Source organism: Rattus norvegicus, chromosome 2 (assembly GCF_036323735.1).
Source record: "Rattus norvegicus strain BN/NHsdMcwi chromosome 2, GRCr8, whole genome shotgun sequence".
Lineage (NCBI taxonomy): Eukaryota > Metazoa > Chordata > Mammalia > Rodentia > Muridae > Rattus > Rattus norvegicus.
The window spans coordinates 37,160,788-37,185,242 of record NC_086020.1 but is presented as its reverse complement, the minus strand read 5'-3'; the positions used below and the strand labels follow the sequence as shown (position 1 = coordinate 37,185,242).

Sequence of the window (24,455 nt, the reverse complement as noted above, 5' to 3'; positions counted from 1 at the left end):
TACAAAAGTCAACGGAAACCATTATTATTAGGTAAGCCATACATATAAAGTGTTCATCCTAAATTTTGAAACGTGTAGCAAGTACGTATGTATGGAGAGACAGCTTTAACATGTAGCAAGTATGTATGTATGGAGAGACAGCTTTAACATGTAGCAAGTATGTATGTATGTATGTATGGAGAGACAGCTTTAACATGTAACAAATACGTATGTATGGAAAGACAGCTTTAACATGTAGCAAGTACATATGTATGGAGAGACAGCTTTAACATGTAGCAAGTATGTATGTATGGAGAGATAGCTTTAACATGTAGCAAGTATGTATGTATGGAGAGACAGCTTTAACAGGTAGCAAGTACGTATGTATGGAGAGATAGCTTTAACATGTAGCAAGTATGTATGTATGGAGAGACAGCTTTAACATGTAGCAAGTATGAATGTATGTATGTATGGAGAGACAGCTTTAACATGCATGAGATGCATGTTATTTAAAAGTATCTCAATGTGGCATACAAATAAAGTTCAGACTTAAAAATATTTAACTAGGACTTGCTAGGTGAGATAACAAAGAAATACATCTGTTCATAATGATAATCCCATGCCTAAGCATTTTGACGTATAAAGTGATTCGTTCTTACCTGATCTTCTGTGAGAACAATTAAGCGGGCCACTATAATATTCACAACGTTTCCTAGACTGGAGTCACGGTAAAGTTTGGCAACCTGACCTCCAGAAAATAAGAAAAGACAAAAAGTCAGACAAAAATAATGGGGTGATATTTTGAATTTCTAAAATGATAAAATGCAACTTTATGACTTAATGGAGGATATTAAAATATATTATTTTACCCTGTACCACTTCAAGTGGCTTTGGTTAAAGGATTTTATATAAATCTACAAAGATAATTATTTTCTCCTAGAGATGAATTGTGTGCATCACAAAATCTGTAGTATGAGCTGATGTTTGAAGTTCCTTAGATAAGACTTAAACATTCACATCTACTAAAAATGAATGATAAGAAATTTTTAATTTTATTTTCTATGCAAAAGTTAATTGGCCACCAGGGTATGGTGATACATGCCTTTAATCAGGAAAATCTCTGAGTTCAAGGCCAGCCTGACTTATATGTGAGTTTCAGATAGCCAGGGTTATATAATAAAAAAAACTCTGTCTCAAAAAAAAAAAGTTGGTTGACAATTTTTTTGTCTGGGGGAAGGAAAGTCAGTATGATTCCATGGCAGAGCAAATATGTATTTACTATGTACAAGTAGACTCCATCCCAAGTAGCAATTAAAACAATAAAACTCATTTTTTACCATTTTATACAAATAAAATTTTATCAATATTTATTTTAGTAAAAATTCGTTACCTTAGTATAAAACACAATAAACTACTTCGTAACACAGTGTATAGAGGGATCAAACTTACAATATTCATCACGCTCAAAATATAATGTTCAATGTCTTTACGGCCATGGTAGCCCACCATCATTTTGTCTGCCACTACTAGTGTCTCCACAAATCTCTCAGTGCTCACAGATCTTCTCTGTCTGTGATGATTGTGTGTGTCATTGATTGGTGGTAAGGAAGGAAAAGAAGATGTCTTATTCAGCCACCAAGGTTTGCCACTTCCTGTGAGATCTACAATAAAAAGGATTAAGTAATTCAGATAGATGCACTTACCAAATACACTTATATAAGAGAGCTCATCTAGATAGGCTTCTCATAGAATCTTGACTAGATCAAGATATTCAAATAAAAGAAGAGAATAAAGAAGTGTATAAATAATAAACATTTCAAATCTTCAAGTTAGTTATCTGAAAAGATTAATATGAACATTCAACTTATCATAGAATAAATAAATACAGCTATGAAAGGAATTAGTTAATAGACTTTTGAATAAGCCTTTCATATTATTCTAGTAGCTAATTACACTATAAAAACACCTTTGTATTTGGAATAGATACAGTAGCAAACAATGTAAGCTTTAATAGGCTAAGAGCATACTGATGCTTTGATTCTGCAGTGGCTAGCCCTCATGTGAGAAAGCACCCATGTTGATGGTAAGATGCTCTTGTTAAGATGTCTTAGAGGGCAGTGGTGGTTCACACCTTTAATCTCAGCACTCAGGAGGCAGAGGCAAGTGACTGTCTGAGTGTAAAGCCAACCAGATCGACAAAGTGAGTTTCAGGATAGCCAGGGATACACAATGAAGTCTTTTCTATAAATAAATAAATAAATAAATAAATAAATAAATAAATAAATAAATAAATAAATAAATCTGTTTTCAATTGAAAAATATTATGAATTAATTTTCCACATAATTTTAAAGTCTAAAACTATTTAAGTTGGCAGAAAACCCAGAGTATTACTTTTGTAAAGTCTGAAAGTAGGATTGCTCACTGGTTAGAGCATGTGACCAAGATGCTTAACCAAGTTCAGATCCTCATGAACCACTCAAGTCCAGGTGATGAGGCAGCTCATTGTAATTTTAATAGGATCCCAAGGCCACGCTGACAAGCAAAGTTGGTCATATATATGTGCTATAGGTTGACTTTAAGACCCCAGCTTAATAAGTAGGTGAAAAGCAATAGAGGGTTTCTAACATCGACACAGGGTCTCCATTAGTACATGCCTGCTACACACACATCCACCCACGCAAGATTTAAAAATATGCTTATACTCACACCTGGGAAAGAGAATAAGTGAATAAAATAAACTGGGGTATAAACATGAGACCTGATATGTTAGCAACACTTTTTTGAAATTATAATATAATTATATCATTTCTCCTTTTCTTTTACTCCCACCAAGGCCTTCCATAACTCCTCCTTGATCCTTCTCAAATTTATGGCCTCGTTTTTCATTAATTATTATTACGTGCATGCATGTGTATAACATGTTACATGAATACACACACACACACACACACACACACACACACACACACACACATATTACAAAATAAAGCCTGTTCAGTCTGGTATTTATACTTAGGTATTCAGAAATGATCATTTGGTATTGGATAACCAATTATGATGCACTTCCCTGAAAACACTATTTTTCACACTCTCAGCATGTTTATAGTTTACTGTAATTATTTGTGTTGGGTTGGGCTAAATGCAACCCAACACACATACACACACACGCACACACACGCACACACACGCGCGCGCACACACACACACACGCACACGCACACACACGCACACACACACGCACACACTTTGGCATGTCCCCTGGTGTCATCTTTGCTAACGGATAGGCTGTCACATTGGTGAAACTTTATGGGTGTAGCTTCCGACATTACTAGGAGACAAAGTTTCACAGCAAACTCCCATCCTTGCCTCTTATGTGCTTCCTCTTTGTTTCTTGGGCCTTAGGTGGATTGCAATACGTTTATTTTAAAACTGTGATTGGTATAGTATACACAGCATATCTTTTATTTTTAAACATCAGGTTTGCCAGTACTGAGGAAAGTTTCTAGTTGTGTGTAATTTGTAAACACTTTATTTATATTTATCTTTATTATATAAATTTGAGTAGGACTATAACATATTTCATGTCTTGATGCAGAACTGAACATTTTTTTCACCTCCAATAGCAAAAATGTTTAATGAGGAAATTTTAAATGAATAACAAATTGACAGAAAGTGGTATTACTTTAATTGTTTTCCTATTAGCTTTTGCCAATCTAAAACCTAGCATTGGTCAACTGAAAAAATTTTACAAAGTAAGAAAAAAACGGACATGATCATGAGAAGAAACAGTTAAATACTTTGGAACCTCATATAAAATAATTCTCTTTACTTCTAAAGAAATAAGGAAGACAGGGACATACCAATTCTTTAAACAGTCTACTCAAAGCTGTGCTCATATCCCAAACAAGCCAGTTACCACAATAACCTGCCTTTATAGTCTATTGTGAGCATGGGTGGACCACAACTCTGAGTGTAAGTGACTGCATACATGCAAACACACGACATACAATACACAGCATTTGCTCACTCTGGAGTCTTCCTTCCTTGTTGCCTTGGAGAGAGCAAGCAATCATGTTTTTGTTTTTGTTTTTTTAACTCCAGGGAAGGATTTATAGGTTCCCACCAGCAGGCCAGTCAGAAACTGAAGTTATCTACAACCACAAAGAAGGAAAGCCACGAAGGGCCAAGACTGGGAAGTAGTTTTCCTTCAGCCAAGACGCTCTGTGAACATCCAGCTCCAGGTAAAGCTAAGCACATGGCCCATTCATCCAGGTCCAATCCTCAAAGGCTTGGGGTCGTACGTGAGTGTGTTTCAAGACACTGTATTTGCTACAAAAATTGTTGTGAAATATACCAAGATGTTTTTCATATACTATAACTCCAGTTGCTCTTATTTAGTCATTTGTTATATAAATTAATGATTTTTGTGATAAGTTATAGGCAATCTTTCACTCCTTTCACTAGATAGCTTACTGTCTAAGTACAAAATTTAAGTATCATTCATTTGGTCATTTTTACTTCTCTGATACATTCAATTTCTATTTTAACTTAAAGCATTGAAGGATTATTTAGACACATCTGAATTCTAAATGGTAATGTTGTTTTTCAATGCTACTATCAACCATTTTGATTGCTATAATTTTTAGACTTTTAGCTTTTTAAATTGCTAGATTGTTTGGCTGTCAGTATGTCAGACATTAAATACTTTGTGAAGGGCTCTAGTGGGCTCAAGCATGACAAACACTGACCCGACCATGGCAAACATGGTGTCAACAGGCTTTGCCTTTTACCCTTCTCCCCATTGCTAAAAGTCCTTAGATTGCATCCCCAAAGCTAGCCACCACATACGTTCCCTTATTTGCCACTCGCTCCTCCTCGGGTACTACCAAGGTCCAGCTAATAAGTAATTAAAAGTCCTCTTTCGGGTACCCTAACTAACCTGTCCAATCAAAATTAAACACCTCATCCTGACATGGGGTTTCCCCTTTTCCCCTTATAAATTGCCATTTGCCTAAGGGCCACAGTGTGTCCTCTCTTTATCAAGAGGCAGTCCTTTGTCACACTTGTGAAAATATCCCTTTTGGTTCTTCCCTCTCCCTTGTCTCCGATCCCCTATCTTTGTTTCTCTGAAGCAAATGAATCTCCTCTGTGCCGAGAACTTGGAATTAGTGTGTCCTATGCCAATTCTGGTTCTTTTATTTTGATTATAAGATGTTCATCTGTTTATTTATAAATGTTCAATAAAGATATTATATAGCAAATATAATTACATATTTTCTATATTTAGAATATGTATAGATTTATAGAATAATATCTATGATATTTAGATATATGTATATAAAAAGAATAGATAATATTCTGTTTTGCTTTTAAATCAATTCAACATAATTAACTCATTAGTTCCCTCTTCCTATATTTTATACATTTTAAATTGCTTCTATAATGCTTAACACAATGATTTGTAACTAAATATGTTTAGTCAAAAGTGGAATACAAGGTTGACTTGTTTTCTTTAAAAATAAATGTAATTCTTCAAATTTTTCTTGACTCAATTTAATATTTTATACATTATAGAATATAAAAATTGCTTCATAAACATTTAACATGGTAACTTTTCTCCCTAAAACTAACAAATGGACCTTGTTGCCATCTAAAGCAATATTTCAGCCTTTGAGTATTACTAAATAAATGTCTGAATATATGTAGCTATTCACAATTGCTGTATTGAACGATTACATTTTAGTTTGTGGCATTCATTTGTTTATTTCCTGTTCAGTTTACAGCTTCTGTCCTGCCGTGAAATAAGTTCTATGAAACAAGGACCTCGGGAGTTTGACAACTGCCACAGTACTAGAATCTAAAGATGTTGCAAATGGTAAAAATACAGATTTATTTAATAGATATATGACTAGGCAATGGAAATATAGAGAAACAGTATTATCTATATCAATGGGCTAAAGAAAAAAAATCCCACTATACCTGGGTACAAAAATAATAATGATTTGTTTTTCTTTTTTTTTTTCATTTTTCCTGTATTCTCTAAAGTTTCTAGACAGAAAATGTTACTATAAAATTTTAATTAATATTTTAATAACTAAATTATAAAATAATTTAGACATGAGTATAGCATAAATATACCCAGAACCAATGGGTTTTATGTAGCATATTCTAACATAAACTTTAGTTCCTTACCGCAAACTAGCTGGGAATATTATATCTGTAAATTTACAATTGTAAATTTACATGTAATTAAAGACATGCACCACCATACCTGGCTCTTCCAAAGAGAAGAATTTTAATTGCAATAGAAATAAATTTGAAACTGTTTAACTCATGCCAAAAACACTAGATAATAAAATTGTCACTGAGCTAGTAAAATAGGCCCTTAAAAGAACAATGTGGGCTGGAGAGATGCTCACTTATTAAGATCAAGGTTCACAACCAAAAAGACAGAGGAATTGATGTAAACACCAAAGGTTCAGAGGTCTGTTTTAGACTAGGATAAAAAAGTTTTTTCATTTACAATCAAAAAGTAAAATATTATATATAATTGAAAAACTAAAGAAAATTGTATCAAAATAAATATTTGAAATCTAGTTTCAAAAGAATGTTTATAGAGGTGTAACTAGAGCCTAAATTTTGTTAGATATAAAACGGATTTAGTTTTATTTAGTTTTATTACTCAATATAAAGACCAAATCAAACCTTTCCAGTGTTTACTAAGGAATTATTTTTGATGGTTGAAGCGACTTAAATGTACTTACATTAAATAGTCTTTTTCTAGTACCAATTCTTGACCAAAAGCTTTACATAATTAAAAGTCTGGGAGATGTTTAAACCTTACTTAATAAAAGAGTATGGAGAATGAGCAAAGAACGCCACAGACCCCTTAAACACCCATGAAAGAAGATGACCCTGCAATGAACACAGAGAGAAATCAAAGAATGATGGATTCACTAATCAACTTGACAACTGAAAAACAAAAAGAAAAAACAACCTGTTAAAAAGGTTGTATTAGTTCAAGACATGTCATGTCTACATAATAGTCTACAGGGCTCCAAAGTGAGACTCAGCCTTAAGAAAAAGAAATATCTTTAAAGAGTAGAAATGGTTTTCCTAACAGTGATAAATAAAATATAACTAATTTTGGCTGAGATAACCAAAATGGGGGATCGGGACCCTTCAAAGCTACCCTGGAGTCTGTGTTCCTGTGTTACACTGGAGTCCGTCCTCTACATTTTTCTATTGTAGTATTAGTCCCTAAGTCCTACCTCTAGTCTCACTCTCCCTTTGTCTTGTACAGTTGCCAGAACAGTTGTTCTGCCATACATAGGTTTATATCATCCCTGCTCCTGAAAATCTTTCAAAAGATTCCCAGTACACAGTGAACGCAGTAATATACTGAATGAGCTCTTCCTGTTGGCCCTTCTAAGCCTCCAGTTTAATTTCGCACACCCACTCCCCTTGAGAACCACCAATTGCACCTCTATATCTCCAGCCAATACGTATTCTCACAGATAAGAATGCTATTAATGTATAGGATGTGACAATCTCTTTCACTCAGGATCTCATAACTCCTGCCTCCTCTCTGTGGGACACTTTAGCAGCTGACCTTCCTCTTCAGTCCCCCTCAAGAGCCACATCTTCCATAAAACTTTCTTTCATCACTGAAGCTTAGGTTTGCTGCCCCTACTGTGTATGTGCAAATTTCCCTATTCAGTTCTATCACTACCTGTGAGTACTCTCTTAGTCTTCGAAGGGTATGTATTACCGACACTGGAATGAAAATATCCGGTTAACCGAACAGTACAGAGTGCTATGGAACACCTATGAATGCAAGTTGGAAATATAAGACACTTTTCTTCTCCTCAAAGAAAAAACATCAAATTTTACATAGACACATTTCACAAATTTCTTTAACATCTTGCAAACTGACTTAAAATTAATACTAGGTAATACATTTAAAGATGGTTCAGGACATTATAACTCTAACCATCCAAGTTAGTATCATAGATTATTAATAATATTTTACTTTCCAGAAAAAGAAACATCAGCAATACACAATGCTTCCCAGAAGCTTGCATTCACCTGAAACTCCACAGTGAGAATGATCATAGATATGCCGCTGCTGAAGAGTAGACTTTTTGTAAATCACATGAGGGTGACCATTTTCATAACTAAAGTGTTTGGAATCCTCTGTAGTATTCTTTAGAGGTTCAATAAAATATTCTTCATCTTCTGTAGCAATAATACCATGCTAAAAGAAGGAGGAACAAAGAATTTACCTGGAAGGGTCATTTTAAATAAATATCTTTATGACATAGATTAAAAGATAATCTCTTCTCAAAACAGAAGTTAAAACATATATAATTTAAAATTTGTTTATTTTCTGTATTAAGTAAAACATGCAAATTTCTTCATGTTTTAAGAAGGGCAATTAGATAACTGCATATGTTCTGTAATTAAATATTTGTACATATTCTGCAATGCACTAAATAAGTCAAATACACATTTTCTCAACAATTCTTTTAGTAGCAGAGATAGCTATACAAACTTAGTTCCCCACTCCTCCATTGTTGATGGGATTGCAGACTGGTACAACCATTCTGGAAATCAGTCTGGAGGTTCCTCAGAAAATTGGACATTGAACTACCTGAGGACCCAGCTATTCCTCTCTTGGGCATATACCCAAAAGATGCCCCAACATATAACAAAGACACATGCTCTACTATGTTTATAGCAGCCTTATTTATAATAGCCAGAAGCTGGAAAGAACCCAGATGCCCTTCAACAGAGAAATGGATTCAGAAAACATGGTGCGTCTACACAATGGAATGCTACTCAGCTATCAAAAAAATGACTTTTTGAAATTCATAGGCAAATGAAGGGAACTGGAAAATATCATCCTGGGTGAGGTAACCCAATCACAGAAAAACACAAATGGTATGCACTCATTGATAAGTGGCTATTTGCCCAAATGCTCGAATTACCCCAGCTCACAGAACACATGAAACTCAAGAAGGATGACCAAAATGTGAATGCTTCACTCCTTCTTTAAAAGGGGAACAAGAATACCCTTGGCAGGGAATAGGGAGGCAAGGTTTAGAACAGAGGCAGAAGGAACACCCATTCAGAGCCTGCCCCACATGTGGCCCATACATATACAGCCACCAAACTAGACAAGATGGATGAAGCAAAGAAGTGCAGGCCGACAGGAACAGGAACCGGATGTAGATCTTTCCTGAGAGACACACCCAGAATACAACAAATACATAGGTGAATGCCAGCAGCAAACCACTGAACTGAGAACCGGACCCCCGTTGAAGGAATCAGAGAAAGAACTGGAAGAGCTTGAAGGGGCTCAAGACCCCATATGAACAACAATGCCAACCAAAGCTTCCAGGGACCCAGAGCTTCCAGGGACTAAACCACTACCCAAAGACTATACATGGACTGACCCAGTGCTCCAACCTCATAGGTAGCAATGAATGGCCTAGTAAGATCACCAGTGGAAGGGGAAGCCCTTGGTCCTGCCAAGGCTGAACCCCCAGTGAACGTGATTGTTGGGGGGGCGGGTGGCAATGGGGGGAGGATGGGGAGGGGAAGTCCATATAGAAATAGAAGGGGAGGGGTTAGGGGGATGTTGGCCCGGAAACCGGAAAGGGGAGTAATAATCGAAATGTAAATAAGAAACACTCAAGTTAATAAAGATAAAAAAAAAAGTTTGCTGGTGAAAAGATGAGAAAAGTTACCTGCATGAAAAACGAAATCTTAGCTAATCTAGTTTTCCTAATTATGTCATATGAAAAGATGGCTCTAAATACAGCTACCCCTTGACACCAAATAAAATGCAAACTCTATAAACTTATTTTTTCACCAAAAAAAAAATGAAAGTTAGTCTAAATCATTCATTTTAAAACCACACTCTGGGGAACTCTACATGATTTGTATTCTTGAGCTCAAAATCAGCTATATTTTTATTAATCAGTGTACTAAGTCTCCAAATGATATTTCATATGAGAAAACAATTTTCTTCTCTAAAAAGAAAAAATGAAAATGTCTAATGTAAGTAATCTCTAAAGTCCTATGGATTTCTAAACTTATATGATTCTATTTAGAAAAATTTATTTTAACTACTACATGCTTAGAAAGATAGATAAGACATAATCAGACATATGTTTCATGCCATATGTTATAACTTATAGGACGATCAGCCACCTACATGAAATGAGTTGGGGAATAAAAAATGAAAAAATAGAAGTCCTTAGTAAGGTTATATTATTTTTATTATTGTTTCGATCCCTTTGGGGTAATAGTTCCTCTATTAAATATGAACAATGAGGTAACAACTACAAAATCTATGTAAAAATTACTTTTCCAGGCAGTTTAACAACAACTAGAAAACTGGGCATAGTTTTGTTAAAACACGGGCAAGTTCTGTTAAGACTTCTGATTAAAAGAAAGTGTAGGACAGAAATCTAGGGTTTGAGGCTAAAACACTGGAGACATACTGGTCTGTTATCAGTATTACATTGAAAGTCTTGGATGAAAAAAACAAAAACAAAAGAACTTAGGTTATCAAGGGAAATAAGATTCAGGCTGATAAATAAGAAACAACAAGAAAAAACCTATAAAATGAAAATATGCTTCAAGGGCATTTCAGAGGTTTTACATGGTATGTGTACTATAAAATGTTTCTACATATCTCATTTAATCTTAATACCTCTTTGAAATAAGCAATAGGATTAGCTTTACTCACATGCATACTACCACCAACACTACCAAAATAACAATCACTGGTCATTAATATCTCTCAATATCAATGGACCCAATAAAAAAAAAAGAAAAGAAAGAAAAAGAAAAAAAACCCACAGGCTAACAGAATGGATGAGAAAATGAGATCTAGACTGCTGCATACAAGAAAAACACCTCAACAGCAAAGATAGGCATTACTTCAGAGTAAAAAGTTGGAAAAAGATTTTCCAAACAAATGGACCCAAGAAACAAGTTGGTGTAGCTATTCTAATATCTGACAAAATAGATTTCCAACAAAAATTGATCAAAAGAGATTGAGGAAACGTCATACTCCAAGAAAAATCCACAAAGATGACATCTCAATTCTCAACATCTATGAACCCCAAAAAGGCTTTACAGAAGGAGACTGCAAGAAATAATCAAACTGAGGACTAAGAACAATAAAATGAGAACAAAGAGAACAATACAAAGGCTCACTCAAAGATTCGGTTCTCTGAAAAAAATCAGCAAAATAGGCAAACCCTTATTCAAGCTAAGTAAAAGATGGAAAGGAGGTACCCAAATTAACAAAATCAGAAATGAAAAGTCTCTACTGTAACTATCTAATTCACCTTGTATACACTGTATAGTCTACTAGAATGACAGCCATTCTTCTCTAGTTTCTTGTAGTTCACTACCACTTCAAAAGTCAACAAAATATTTTAAATATATTATATATTTTCTAACAGTTAAGAATATCATCAGTAGCTCTATAATAATGCTAATATTTTCATAATAACAATGATAGTTTAGAAACAAAAAATTGTAACATGATACAACATGAATATATTTAACTCATATTGGAATAAGAACACAAACACCACTACTGCCAGATAGTTTTGTCATTTGTGTTTTCTGGATAAAGAAGAAATATCTTTCAGTAGGAATTAGTGTGATTTCAAAAAGGCCCCCTTCTTAGTTGGCAGCTCGGTACATAGACTTTGGTGAACTGTACAATCAGGAAATTTCAGTAAATGCCATTTGACTAGATTAGAAATGTTGGAAGAAAATTACCTCTAGACTACACTGAGAAACTTTACAGAAATGTACATGGTATTTGGCAAGGTGAAAACCTGGTCAGAGCTAGAGTGTGCAAGGAAATACAGACAGGATCCAAGTAGTGCACCGAACAAGAGGAGGGGCAACCCAGGAGAATGTCTAGTATTCAACTGGATTCCTGTGGGACTCAATGACATGACGAACATCTGTGACCTAATATGTAAAGAACTGCTATTAATGTGACCAACATGTCACACAGTCTCACAAAGGATGGCCCAGAGGTAAGAACAACATTCACAGTCCAAGGCCTGAAATGCTCAAAAGTATGACTGATAACTATGATTTGATCTGTAAATCACTGTAATGGATAGAACTTGCATCTATGACCTGACTTTATAAAAGTCTGCCCAGCAAGAAAGAAGGGGTGCTGGAGAGATGGCCCCATGCTTAAGTCACTGGCCCTTCTTCCAGAGGACACAAGTTCAGTTTTCAGCATGCATATGGTGGTTCCCAAGTACCCACAGCTACACTTCCAGGGAGTCTGATACTCTCTTCTGGCTTTCACAAGTACCAAGCACACACATAATGCATAGACACACAGGTAGGAAACATACATATATACATATACATATATAATAGCAATAAAGTAAGTTTTAAAAATACTACCCAGGAGTATGTGAGGCACCTGAGAGTCTGGAAGAAACTGAGAGAACGGAGGCTAAACACAGCAATCAGATAAGAGTATATTCAGACATAATTCTCACATGCAGCTTTCAGAGCTTCATACTAATTCCCTTTATTGAACACCCAATGTTCTGAGATTAATTCTGTCTTTTGTACTCATACTTTCTCTCTCACAGTTTTTCTCTTCTTCTTTTCTCTATTTTTTTCTGCAGCAAATTCCTTTGATAAGTTTTCTCTAAGAACATCAATACCTGTTTTAGGGGTATTTGAATCTTAGCATCCTAAGACCTCAAACAATTAAAGTTATCTGATTGCATTGCATTTGTGTGTGTGTGTGTGTGTGTGTGTGTGTGTGTGTGTCTGTGTGTGTCTGTGTGTGTCTGTGTGTGTGTATGTGTGTGTATTTGTGTGCATATATGGGATCTGAGACATGGTCTCTCAATATAGTCCTGAAATTCATTATGGAGACAAGGCTATTCCCAAACTCACAGAGATCTACCTGCCTCTGCTTGTGCCACCACCCTGGATTTGACTGCATTTTTTGAAATTTTTGATGTTTCTCTTTTCATTCTACCTTTAGCCAAATTCACACACACACACACACCCCTTTTGTTGCATTCTTCTATTTACTTTTCTCTGCTCCATATTTTCTCTGTTGATTCTATACTAACCAATAATCTTACTCTCCTTCGTTCCTTTCTAGCATACCCACAATAAATAATATCTTCATTTACATTAGTGTTTCTTGACCTCCCCAAGTAGCGGGAGTTTAAAGGGCTTCTCACTTGACTATTACTGCGCATTTACAGTGGACCTACCCTTTGATAGTGACTATTTATTCAGAGTATACTACTTTCAGAAAATTTAAAATGACTGTGTTATGTTCCCTAAACACAAATCTAACTCAATCCTACTCTGACACAGTCCCTTTACAGCACTGCAAACACTTCCACTGAAAGAAGAGTTGGGCAAATATCCAACAAAGGACCATTTCTTATCTAAGATACATGAGCCTCAATGCTAAAATGTGACATAAATGAAAGGCATTATGACTCTTCAAAATGAAGAGTCATACAATGTACAATGTACATTGATCTCCTCAAATGAAAGCACGTATATGAAAATCTAGACAATGGATTCACAGGAATGAATGTAAGCATGTTAAAAGAATTCAAAGTGCACAAATAAATACTGAACAAATTCTGAAAGAAAACATAAAGGAGTGGAATGAAATATGTTAATAAAAGAAAGGTCCTTAATACACATTGAAGGTGAAATTAAAGAAAGGGAAATTCTGAGAAAAAGTACCTGAAATATTAGAAATAAAATATTCAATAGGTCAATTAAAAGCTCTACAAGCAATATCAGCAATAGAATTAATCAAGGAGAGAATAGAATATCCAGGCTTAAAGCCAATGTAAAGTAACTGAAACATACAAACAATGACAAAGATCAGTTAAAGAACAATGGAACATGTAAGCTATATGGGACACAATGAAAATTAATTTATGGACATAAAAGAATTTCATGTTAACAGCATGAATTCTTGAAAAGTATTTTCAAGAATATGTCTCAAATCCAAGAAAGAAACGGCCTATTCAAGTATAAAAGTTATTTTGATACCAAATATACAAAACCATAGAGGACCATTCCCAAGATCTATTATAATGAAAATACTAAAAATACTGAAGTATATTGAAAACTGCAAGAGAAAAAACACAAACTCAAAAGGGTAGGACCATCAACAAAACATTAAAGGCCATAATGACTATGAATGATTATTACAAGCTCTAAGAGAGAACAACTGAAATCTTAGAATTCTACACCCAGCAAAACTATCTATCATAATCAAAGGAGAAAGAAAAACTTTCCATGATAAGAACCAGCTAAATCAATTGATGACCACTAAACCAGATCTATAGGAGATACTGGAAAGAATCCTCTAACAAGCAAGAAAGAGGAAAAACATCTATAAGGCTATATGAAAGAATAAACCATACTAGGACATTAACTAATGAACAGAAAGACAACAAATAAAATTAAAATAAGAACACAACAAGAATTAACACATACTCTCAATGATTACTGTCGATATCAATAACTTTCAAATCTCCAACCTAAGAAAACAACTTAGAAGAGTGGATTTTAAAAATAAACTCACACATGTGTTACACTTCACAATCAGATGCAGATGAAAGTGTCTGGAGAAAGAATGCAAGTACCCAGAGTCATCGGAACAAGGAAAGGAAAGTCACTGCTCTAATGCCTGAGCAAATGGACTGCAGACCAAAATCAGTCAAGAGAAATAAAGAGGATCACTTTATACTGATTAAATAACAACCCATCGAGGAATGGATACAGAAAATGTGGTACATCTACACAATGGAATATTACTCAGCTATCAAAAACAACGACTTTATGAAATTCGTAGGCAAATGGTTGGAACTGGAAAATATCATCCTGAGTGAGCTAACCCAATCACAGAAAGACATACATGGTATGCACTCACTGATAAGTGGCTATTAGCCCAAATGCTTGAATTACCCTAGATGCCTAGAACAAATGAAACTCAAGACGGATGATCAAAATGTGAATGCTTCACTCCTTCTCTAAAAGGGGAACAAGAATACCCTTGGCAGGGAAGAGAGAGGCAAAGATTAAAACAGAGACTGAAGGAACACCCATTCAGAACCTGCCCCACATGTGGCCCATACATATACAGCCACCCAATTAGACAAGATGGATGAAGCAAAGAAGTGCAGGCCGACAGGAGCCGGATGTAGATCGCTCCTGAGAGACACAGCCAGAATACAGCAAATACAGAGGCGAATGCCAGCAGCAAACCACTGAACTGAGAATAGGACCCCCGTTGAAGGAATCAGAGAAAGAACTGGAAGAGCTTGAAGGGGCTCGAGACCCCATATGTACAACAATGCCAAGCAACCAGAGCTTCCAGGGACTAAGCCACTACCCAAAGACTATACATGGACTGACCCTGGACTCTGACCCCATAGGTAGCAATGAATATCCTAGTAAGAGCACCAGTGGAAGGGGAAGCCCTGGGTCCTGCTAAGACTGAACCCCCAGTGAACTAGACTGTTGGGGGGAGGGCGGCAATGGGGGGAGGGTTGGGAGGGGAACACCCATAAGGAAGGGGAGGGGGGAGGGGGATGTTTGCCCGGAAACCAAAGAATTATTATTAAGTATTAAATAAATTTAAAAAAAAAAAGAAAGACACTGCAATTTTAAACATGTTCCCCAAACATAAGTGAACTCAACATCATAAAAGAAACACTACTAGATTTAAAGACACAGATTAACATCAACAAGATAAATGTGGGAGACTTTAATAGCCTATTTTCAGTAAAAGTTCATCTTTTCAAAAAATAAGAAAGAAAGAAAGAGAGAGAGAAAGAAAGAAAGGACAGAAAAACACCAGAATTAAATAGTATCACAGATAAAATAGGCCTATCAAATCTCTACAGGGCATTCTCTTTTTTTTTTTTTTTTTTTTTTTGGTTCTTTTTTTCGGAGCTGGGGACCGAACCCAGGGCCTTGCGCTTCCTAGGCAAGCGCTCTACCACTGAGCTAAATCCCCAGCCCCTCTACAGGGCATTCTACCCAACAGTGCCAAATATAGATCTCCTGAGGAATTTATGGGACATTCCCTAAGATGCATCATAAATATGGCACAAATTTGGAAAATTGATATAATTTATTTTATTCTATCTGACTATAATCAAGTACAAATGAAAATCAACACCAAGAGAAGCTACCTAAAGAATACAGAACCATGGAGAGTGAGCGATTCATTACTACCTAACACAAAAGTCATCAATAAAACCGAGAGGGATATCAAATAAAAGTGAGAATATACCATATCAAAATCTAGGAGAACAATCCTAAGAGGAAAGTGTAGAACTGCAAGTGCCAGCAATAAAAACTCAGATTTCAAATAAATAAGTTACAAAGTTCATCGTGGCCTTGGGGTCGAGGAGGACAAGAAAAAGCCAAACAAAATAAGCATATAGGAAGAAATAATTAAGATGAGGTCAGAAGCCACTGAAATGGACAGGAAAACAACAAATCTATAGCACAACTTCTCATCTAAGGCCCAGATATTATGGTGGAAGAGGGGGATAAGAGTCAGAGGAAAGGGAAGTGTGCTATGAGATCGGTGCCTAGAAATGTCAGAGAAGCTATGCCCTTGAAAGCTCACCAACATGGCTGCCTAAACAAGAACACTACCAATAGACATGCTAACACGAAAGAGTAGCATCTCATGGGGCTCAACTCTAAACGAAGAACTACAGGTAACTGGAACACTGAGAGTGGGGGAAAATAGTCTTCCCCAGGGAAAAGCTCCCAAATTGGATTCTGCAATACCAAGTGGTCAGCCCTGGAATCATATACATACAAGTAATAATATATGGACTGAGAAAGTTGTATTTACATATTTAGAAATATACATTCATATTTACATATACATAATAGCTATTAAAATAAATAGAAACCAAAGACTGAGTTTGAGAGAGAGCAAGGGGGTACACAGGGAGTGTGAAAGGAAGAAAAGGGATAGTAAAACGATGTAATAATATTTTAATTTCAAAACACAATAAACATATTTTCAAAATATGTTTATAATATATACACACATATGCATACACACACACACACACACACACACACACACACACACACATTTTTTTAAAGAGTAAGAAAGTGGTCATATAGCTAGCCACATTCTAAAAGTCCTGAACCAGGAAAGATAAAGTAGAGAATACACTTGTATACATTCACTAAGACAAATTTAGCATATTTTTAATTCAAAAACAAAATAAAAGCAACAAACTTCTGTCACCCAAAATATTTTTTAGAATTTTAAATATTTTTTGTTTAATGATATAATACCATATAAATAAATTTGAGGTTGAGTCTCTCACCACTTCCCACCATACAGTTTGTAGAGAACATGATTTCCTAACCTAACGTTCCACTGTCAGCTAATGACTATGAAGGCAGCATAAAGTCACTTCCAATTAGAAAATAACTTTTCAAGTGCTGTCCAAGGAATGTCTTTGAAGATGTTCCCCCAACAAACCATACTATAAACCCAGAAAACAGGTGAGAATCTAACCCAGGAACAGGCGAACATCTTACGATCATACAAGTTCAAAAATTAACCACTATGATCCAAGTCAAATGCCTCTACTAATAATAGAATTATATACCCCAAGCAATAAATATAAGAAAATATATAATACTGGCCAGATGGTAAAGAAGTTGTAGCTTTTTTTCTAAATAACAAAATTATAATTAGAACATATATAAAAAATTGTACAAGAAAATAATGGTCCAGATAAAAGCAGAATAAAATGCAACATTATTTCAAACCACTTCAAGGCAGTGGCGTTAGAAATTTTTCATTTGGTGCAAGGATTCTAAGACTGAAAGTGTACGTGAGAAGACACTGTTTTAAAATATTAGTAGCCAAGGAAAGGGCATGTCCCCATAATCCCAGACAGCTCTATCAGCTTGGGCTACAGAGTGGTTCTAGGTTTGCTAGGCTGCAGAATGAGTTAAAAGTAATAATATCTACAGAGTAAAGTTAAAACACTTATAAGTATATTCTATTTGATTAAAAAGTAAAATGATACAAAAAATAAGAACAAAGGGAAAGCCACTAAGACAGTTAGAAAAGGTGAATGCAAAAGCAGATATTTACTCAGTCTACAAACATCTGGTCACAAATCCTTATTAACTGCAAAGGAGAAAGTATTAACCTTAGTACACAAACCTGGAAGATCACACCTTAATCAAGTAAACAAAGTTAAATAGACCTTGTGTAATTTCAATAAAGAAATAAATCAGAAAAGTGTTTGCAAATATAGAATGAGACAGAAGACGTCACAAGAATAGATGGGTGACCTACTCCATGGCAATAATAGGAAAGGTTCTATTTCCAACCTTATCCTCAACTTTGACTCAGCAAAAAGTGTCTTTCACAATTTCACAGTCAGCTAGACTAGTGATGCTCATTAATTCTTCCAGAATTGTTCTTATCTAAATTTCAAATATATTCCCAAATGCTTCTAGAGAACTTTAACCTTTATATTCTCAAGTTGTTAACAATTGCTCTCCAGAAGTTCTCTCTCATCTTCTTCTCTGGTCTAGCACTTGTCTAAGCTCTCCTTCTCAACTAGTAGATCCACATAAGCTTCTTCTTTTTTAAAAAAATTATATTTTATGCACATGAGTACTCTGTCTTCATGCAACCAGTAGAGCATATCAGATCTCACTTCAGACGGTTGGGAGCCACCATGTAGTTGCTGGGAACTGAACTCAGGACCTCTGGGAGAGTAGCCAGTGCTCCCAACCACTGAGCCATCTCTCCAGCCCCATCATACAAACTTTTATACAACAGATAACTCTGAGCCATTTCCAATTGCTTCCTCCTATTCATCTCACATAAGTTCACTTTCACTTTAAATTTAAAGATATTATTAAGTACCCACTGTGTATTATCTACCTTCTTATATGCTGCAAATCTAAGTCTTCTCAGCAAAACATGAAATTCATTTTCTCTTCTCTATTCCCAGTGCTGTAGTCTAAGAATTGGTCTTCACTACTTTCTATATGTTTGAACTCATTGTATTACCAGCCGCCCTATCTCCTGAAATCTAATAAAGAAGCAATTTTCTATATTTCCAATTTGTTTAGTTCATCATTATATTAAAAGTAGCAAAGGCATAGTTAATGTAAAAGTCAAATATGAAGGACTTGGCCAATGCTTCAGATCAGTATTTTCTATGAGTATTAACAGAGGGGACATTTTAACATTACAGAAGTCCTAAAATACATCTGTGTGTTCAATACATATACAAATACTATATATATATACAAATACTATATATACTATATAACGTCTAGTCTGACGTTATATAGTAACGTCAGACTAGAGGCTGCCTTTGTGTAAGCCCATGAAGGAGAGACAGATTAATAAATATAGATTATTCCCCTCAAACAAACAGAGAAGTTGTTTTGTAAATTCATAGAAGTGAAAAGGTAAAGGGAAGACAGAGAGATGGAGGAAGAGAGGGAAGGAGGGAGGGAGGAGGGGAAGAAGGAGGGAAGGGAGAGAGAGAGGAGAGGAGGGAGAGTTGTCTCAGTGAAACAAGCCCCGCACAATCTCAGCCCTGAGCTCCTTGGAGGCAGAAGGCTCAAAAGCTACTTCAAAGGCACACAAACAAATGTGGAGAGTCCAATCCTCAGACAAGCCATAACCCTCCTGAGCCTCAAATGCAGTTATGAATTTCACTGGGTCAGTGATCCTAACAATGAACAAGTCAATAACAGATAGAAATATCATTTTGTCAAGCTATGTGACTCTGGGGTTAGTAGATGAACCAAATCTTCAGGATATATTGTTAAAAACCAAGTAATCCCTAGAGCCCAAGACCAAGCAACATACAGGCTGGTGTTGGCTTGCCACAGCTCTGCAGTTAGGGAATGCCCAGAAAGTCAACTGTAAGAAAACTGACAGCCAGACCTGATGGGCAAAAGGTCCAGGTGGCAGAGGGGAGACTTAGTCTGGAAAGTACATAAAGGGAGATAGACCTGAGATCAGGAGGTGTAGGTTGATGTCATTATGCAGGTGAGGGCTGGCACAAGTTAGGTCAAGGACATGATTGGACAGTAAAAAAGTAAGGCGGGGACAAAACTTTTGTAAGGCGGGAGAGACCGGGAAGGAGAAGAGAATCAAAATAGAGATGGAGAAGGATGACCCAGATCCAGGTGGTCGTGAATTGTCCTAGGTAGTTATGTATATTTCTTAAGGGATGGATTTCTATAGGTCAATTTACCTTATCTAGGTAGGTGGTTTATATCCTTATCAATTGGTTATGAGGTTTTTGTTTGTTTGTTTTTGTATTTTTTTGGTGTGGATATATTGTGCATTGAGAATTTAACATATAAATCTGATTGATAAAGTATAACTTATTGAGTCATGATTTCACCGGGTAGTTGGGAGTTTATACTTTAACTACCAGGGGGCGGTTGTTGAAAGTGTGAGCAGAGTCTGTAGCAGGGAGCCACAATAGGCCAGCCCCAGGCTGGACTTCTAGAGCCCTGATTTTACCGGGTAACTGGAACCAGAGTTTGTGGCTAACAGAGAGCCGCCTGGAGAGATACTAACCAGAGATAAATTATGGTTAGTTCCATATGGCCCCGATTCGGTGCCAGAACTAACTCTAGGGACCAGCATGGCAAGGTGCCATGCTAGAATGACTCACGGACTCCCTGGGCCTGAGAGTACTTGGGGGCAGAGTGGAGCCGCTGAGATAAAAGTACCCCACAGTGCCATGTGGCCCTACAGGTGCCAAAGCTAGCAAGGGACAAAAGGTTATCATTTTTTAATATTTACCGCAACAAGCAGGAGTATCTAATTCTGGAACCATATGACTGTCAATCGTCTCTGTGGAGCCCAAGAATGAATTTTTAGGAATGTACATGATATACATGGCATCATCCCTACACCAGCAGGCCTTGAAAGTATGAAAGCGGATCCGTTTGTACTCATCTCTGTGCTTTTGGTTAGTCCCATACAGTCAACATATTTGGTGATACCGGCCAGCTGAAATAGCCACTCAAGGGGTATAATCTAGAGATTCTCAGGGAGATCCAAGTTTCATCTCAGTCTAAAGAGTACAAAAATCACTATGGCCAACAAAGGCACCTGAGAGCAAAGGAAACAGTGATTGTATAGATGGCTCTGACAGACATCAGCTATGTGTCCAGTACAAGCTGAACAAGACCATAGATCAAGGTCGAATGGCTCCACCATTCCTTTATGAATACAGTTCACAATCTCCAGTCCGCTAATAAGCCCCAAAGAGAAGCTGCTACACTGGATCCCTTGCTTCTTTCCTCCTTTTCTGCTTAGCAGGATTGTCATTAATTTTTTTAATTTCTGCTTATTCTTCTTAATATATTCCTCTAATTTTGTTCATATACTTTTCGATTTTGGCATTTTTCCCATTTTCTTTGTTTTTTTTTAACCTATATTATCTACTATATTTAGTAGCATTTTGACTTTATTTTATTGACTACTTTTAAATACTATTATATAATTATTTTTACTCCTCTTTTCATAGTCATCTAGTTATGGTTCTTAAACTCTTTCACCCAAGGGAACAGTTTTCTCATTTATTTTTTTCTGTTTTCTAATGTCTTTCTCTTTTCTCAGCCATAGCATTCACCTCTACTCCCCTTCTCTTTTCATCTATGTAACCTGGCTTCTGGCCTCTCTTCCTTTCTATCCCCTTCCTCAGTCTCCTTCCTGGTAGGCCGAAGTAATTTTAAACTTCATAACACAGTGCCATTTGGATTTGGCATTTCCAGTGTTATTATCATTTATAATATATTAGTTAAGTGTTACTGATTATAAATCTTATATAGTTTGATATCATTCTTACCACAGTGGTTCATTTTCACCTCTCCAAGGAATACTTGGGATTGAGCCCTCAGAGGTAAGTTGCTCTATATTGTTCTCTCATTCTCTCTCTCTCTCTCTCTCTCTCTCTCTCTCTCTCTCTCTCTCTCTCTCCACCTCTCTCACCTGTCTCACATACATACACAGAATGAAAAATAAAAGCAAGCATGCATCTTCAAACACTGATCTCAAAGGTGTTAAAATATCACATGAAAATTTCAAATTTTGTGCTTAAAAATTCAATGGCAGGAACAAATAGCAAAGCTAACACCAGGCTTTATACAGGGAAGTCAGCAACATGGAGGAAATACCAACAGAAGGGATAACAAAAATCAACAATGTGGATGAAAAAAGTCAACAACAAAGAAATTTTAGTTAAAAAATGGAGATTTAAAATACATACATACATATATATATATGTACTTGTTGGAGATGAAAAATGGAATTAATAAAATGAATAAAAGTAAAATATATTGTTAATAAACTCCACCAAGTAGAAGAAAGATTATGAGGGATAAAGAATGAAGTAAATGAAATACTACATTCTGATATGTGAAAAAAAAAAGATAAATGGTCATGGCTACAATATTCAAGAATTCTGGGATATGATCAAGAGGGCAGAACAAGCAAATCAGATAAACAATAAAGACATAGACACTTTCTTTAATAAAACTATAACAGAAAAAAAACTTCCAACAATGACCTTATGAAATTCATAGGCAAATGGATGGAACTGGAAAATATCATCCTGAGTGAGGTAACCCAATCACAGAAAAACACACATGGTATGCACTCATTGATAAGTGGCTATTAGCCCAAATGCTTGAATTACCCTAGATGCCTAGAACACATGAAACTCAAGACGGATGATCAAAATGTGAATGCTTCACTCCTTCTTTAAATGAGGAAAAAGAATACCCTTGGCAGGGAAGGGAGAGGCAAAGATTAAAACAGAGACTGAAGGAACACCCATTCAGAACCTGCCCCACATGTGGCCCATACATATACAGCCACCCAATTAGACAAGATGGATGAAGCAAAGAAGTTCAGGCCGACAGGAGCCGGATGTAGATCGCTCCTGAGAGACACAGCCAGAATACAGCAAATACTGAGGCGAATGCCAGCAGCAAACCACTGAACTGAGAACAGGACCCCCGTTGAAGGAATCAGAGAAAGAACTGGAAGAGCTTGAAGGGGCTCGAGACCCCATATGAACAACAATGCCAAGCAACCAGAGCTTCCAGGGACTAAGCCACTACCTAAAGACTATACATGGACTGACCCTGGACTCTGACCTCATAGGTAGCAATGCATATCCTAGTAAGAGCACCAGTGGAAGGGGAAGTCCTTGCTCCTGCCAAGGCTGAACCCCCAGTGAGCGTGATTGTTGGGGGGAGGGCGGCAATGGGGGAAGGATGGGAGCGGAACACCCTTAAAGAAGGGGGGAGGGGCTAGGGGGATGTTTGCCCGGAAACCGGGAAAGGGAATAACACTCGAAATGTAAATAAGAAAAAAAAAAAACTTCGGACAAATTGAAAGACCTCTACAATAAAACTTTAAAACACTGAATACAAAAATTCAAAATATCTGAAAATAGACTTCCCTTGTTCATGGACTGGAAAAATCAGTATTGGGAAAATTTCTATGCTACATATGACCTACAACAATCTACCAATGCAATCCACATCAAAATCCTAATGGCACTGTTTACAGAAGGACAGAGGGCAGCAGCTAAAACGAATCTCAACAGAAGATGAATCTCAACAGAAGGAGTTGTGCTGGAAGTGCCACAAAACCCAGTCTCAAATATACTACAGAGTCACAGATAGTAACAAGAATGGATACAGTACTGCAAAAAGTTGGTCTTCTGATCAGTGAAATTAAACAGAGGGCACAAAAACCAACTCACACAGCTATGCCCACACGCACCCTCGTTAGGTTCCTATTGCTGTGATAAAACACTATGAACAAAACCAACTCGGGGCATAAAGATTGATTTCATCTTGCAACTTACAGATCATCCATCATCCAGGGAAGCCAGGACACAGACTCAAGGTGGGAACCCAGAGGCAGGAATTGAACCCGAGACCATGAAGGAACACTATTTACTGGCTTGCTCACCTTGCTGTTTTATACAGCCCAGGTTAGGAGGTGAATAGCATACACCATCCATAGTGGGATGGTCAATCCAGAAAATGTTCCACAAGAGTGTTTACAGGCACATCTAATGAAATCATTTTCTCAACGGAGGACTCCTCTTCTGAAATGACTCTAGCTTTGTCTCAACTTGAGAAAATACTAACATGTACTGAGGTACAAAATGGAATTTCCATATGAAAAACTGAATCTAAAACCATATCTCAATATGCTCCCAAACACATCTAAAACAGATCAAATCTTAATTAATATAAGGCCTGAAACTTGGATATTGCTACGGAAAAATGCTTTAAGATGTAAGTAGAGGCAAGGGTTTTCTAAATACCACCCCAATAACACAAGAAATAACCT

The 24,455-nt window shown here is 36.4% G+C and overlaps 1 protein-coding gene across 9 annotated transcripts in view; it reads right to left on the bottom strand.

Moving 5' to 3' along the window:
• Adamts6 (ADAM metallopeptidase with thrombospondin type 1 motif, 6) overlaps positions 1 to 24,455 on the bottom strand; it is a 211,818-nt gene that overhangs the window by 181,835 nt on the left and 5,528 nt on the right. For 5 of the 9 annotated variants that reach the window (XR_005500311.2, XM_039102547.2, XM_039102548.2 and 2 more), the window contains exons 3-5: positions 8,069 to 8,237; positions 1,429 to 1,640; positions 639 to 722 (exon numbers count right to left, since the gene is read on the bottom strand). Coding sequence is in view for 4 of the 9 variants with exons in the window: in XM_039102547.2 (XP_038958475.1) it covers positions 639 to 722; positions 1,429 to 1,640; positions 8,069 to 8,237 (465 nt within the window). In the remaining 5 variants the exon portion in view is untranslated. Of the gene's footprint in view, positions 1 to 638; positions 728 to 1,428; positions 1,641 to 8,068; positions 8,238 to 24,455 lie in introns of those variants that run through there. The other 4 variants (XM_039102549.2, XM_039102551.2, XM_017591186.3 and 1 more) reach the window with 2 other exon arrangements.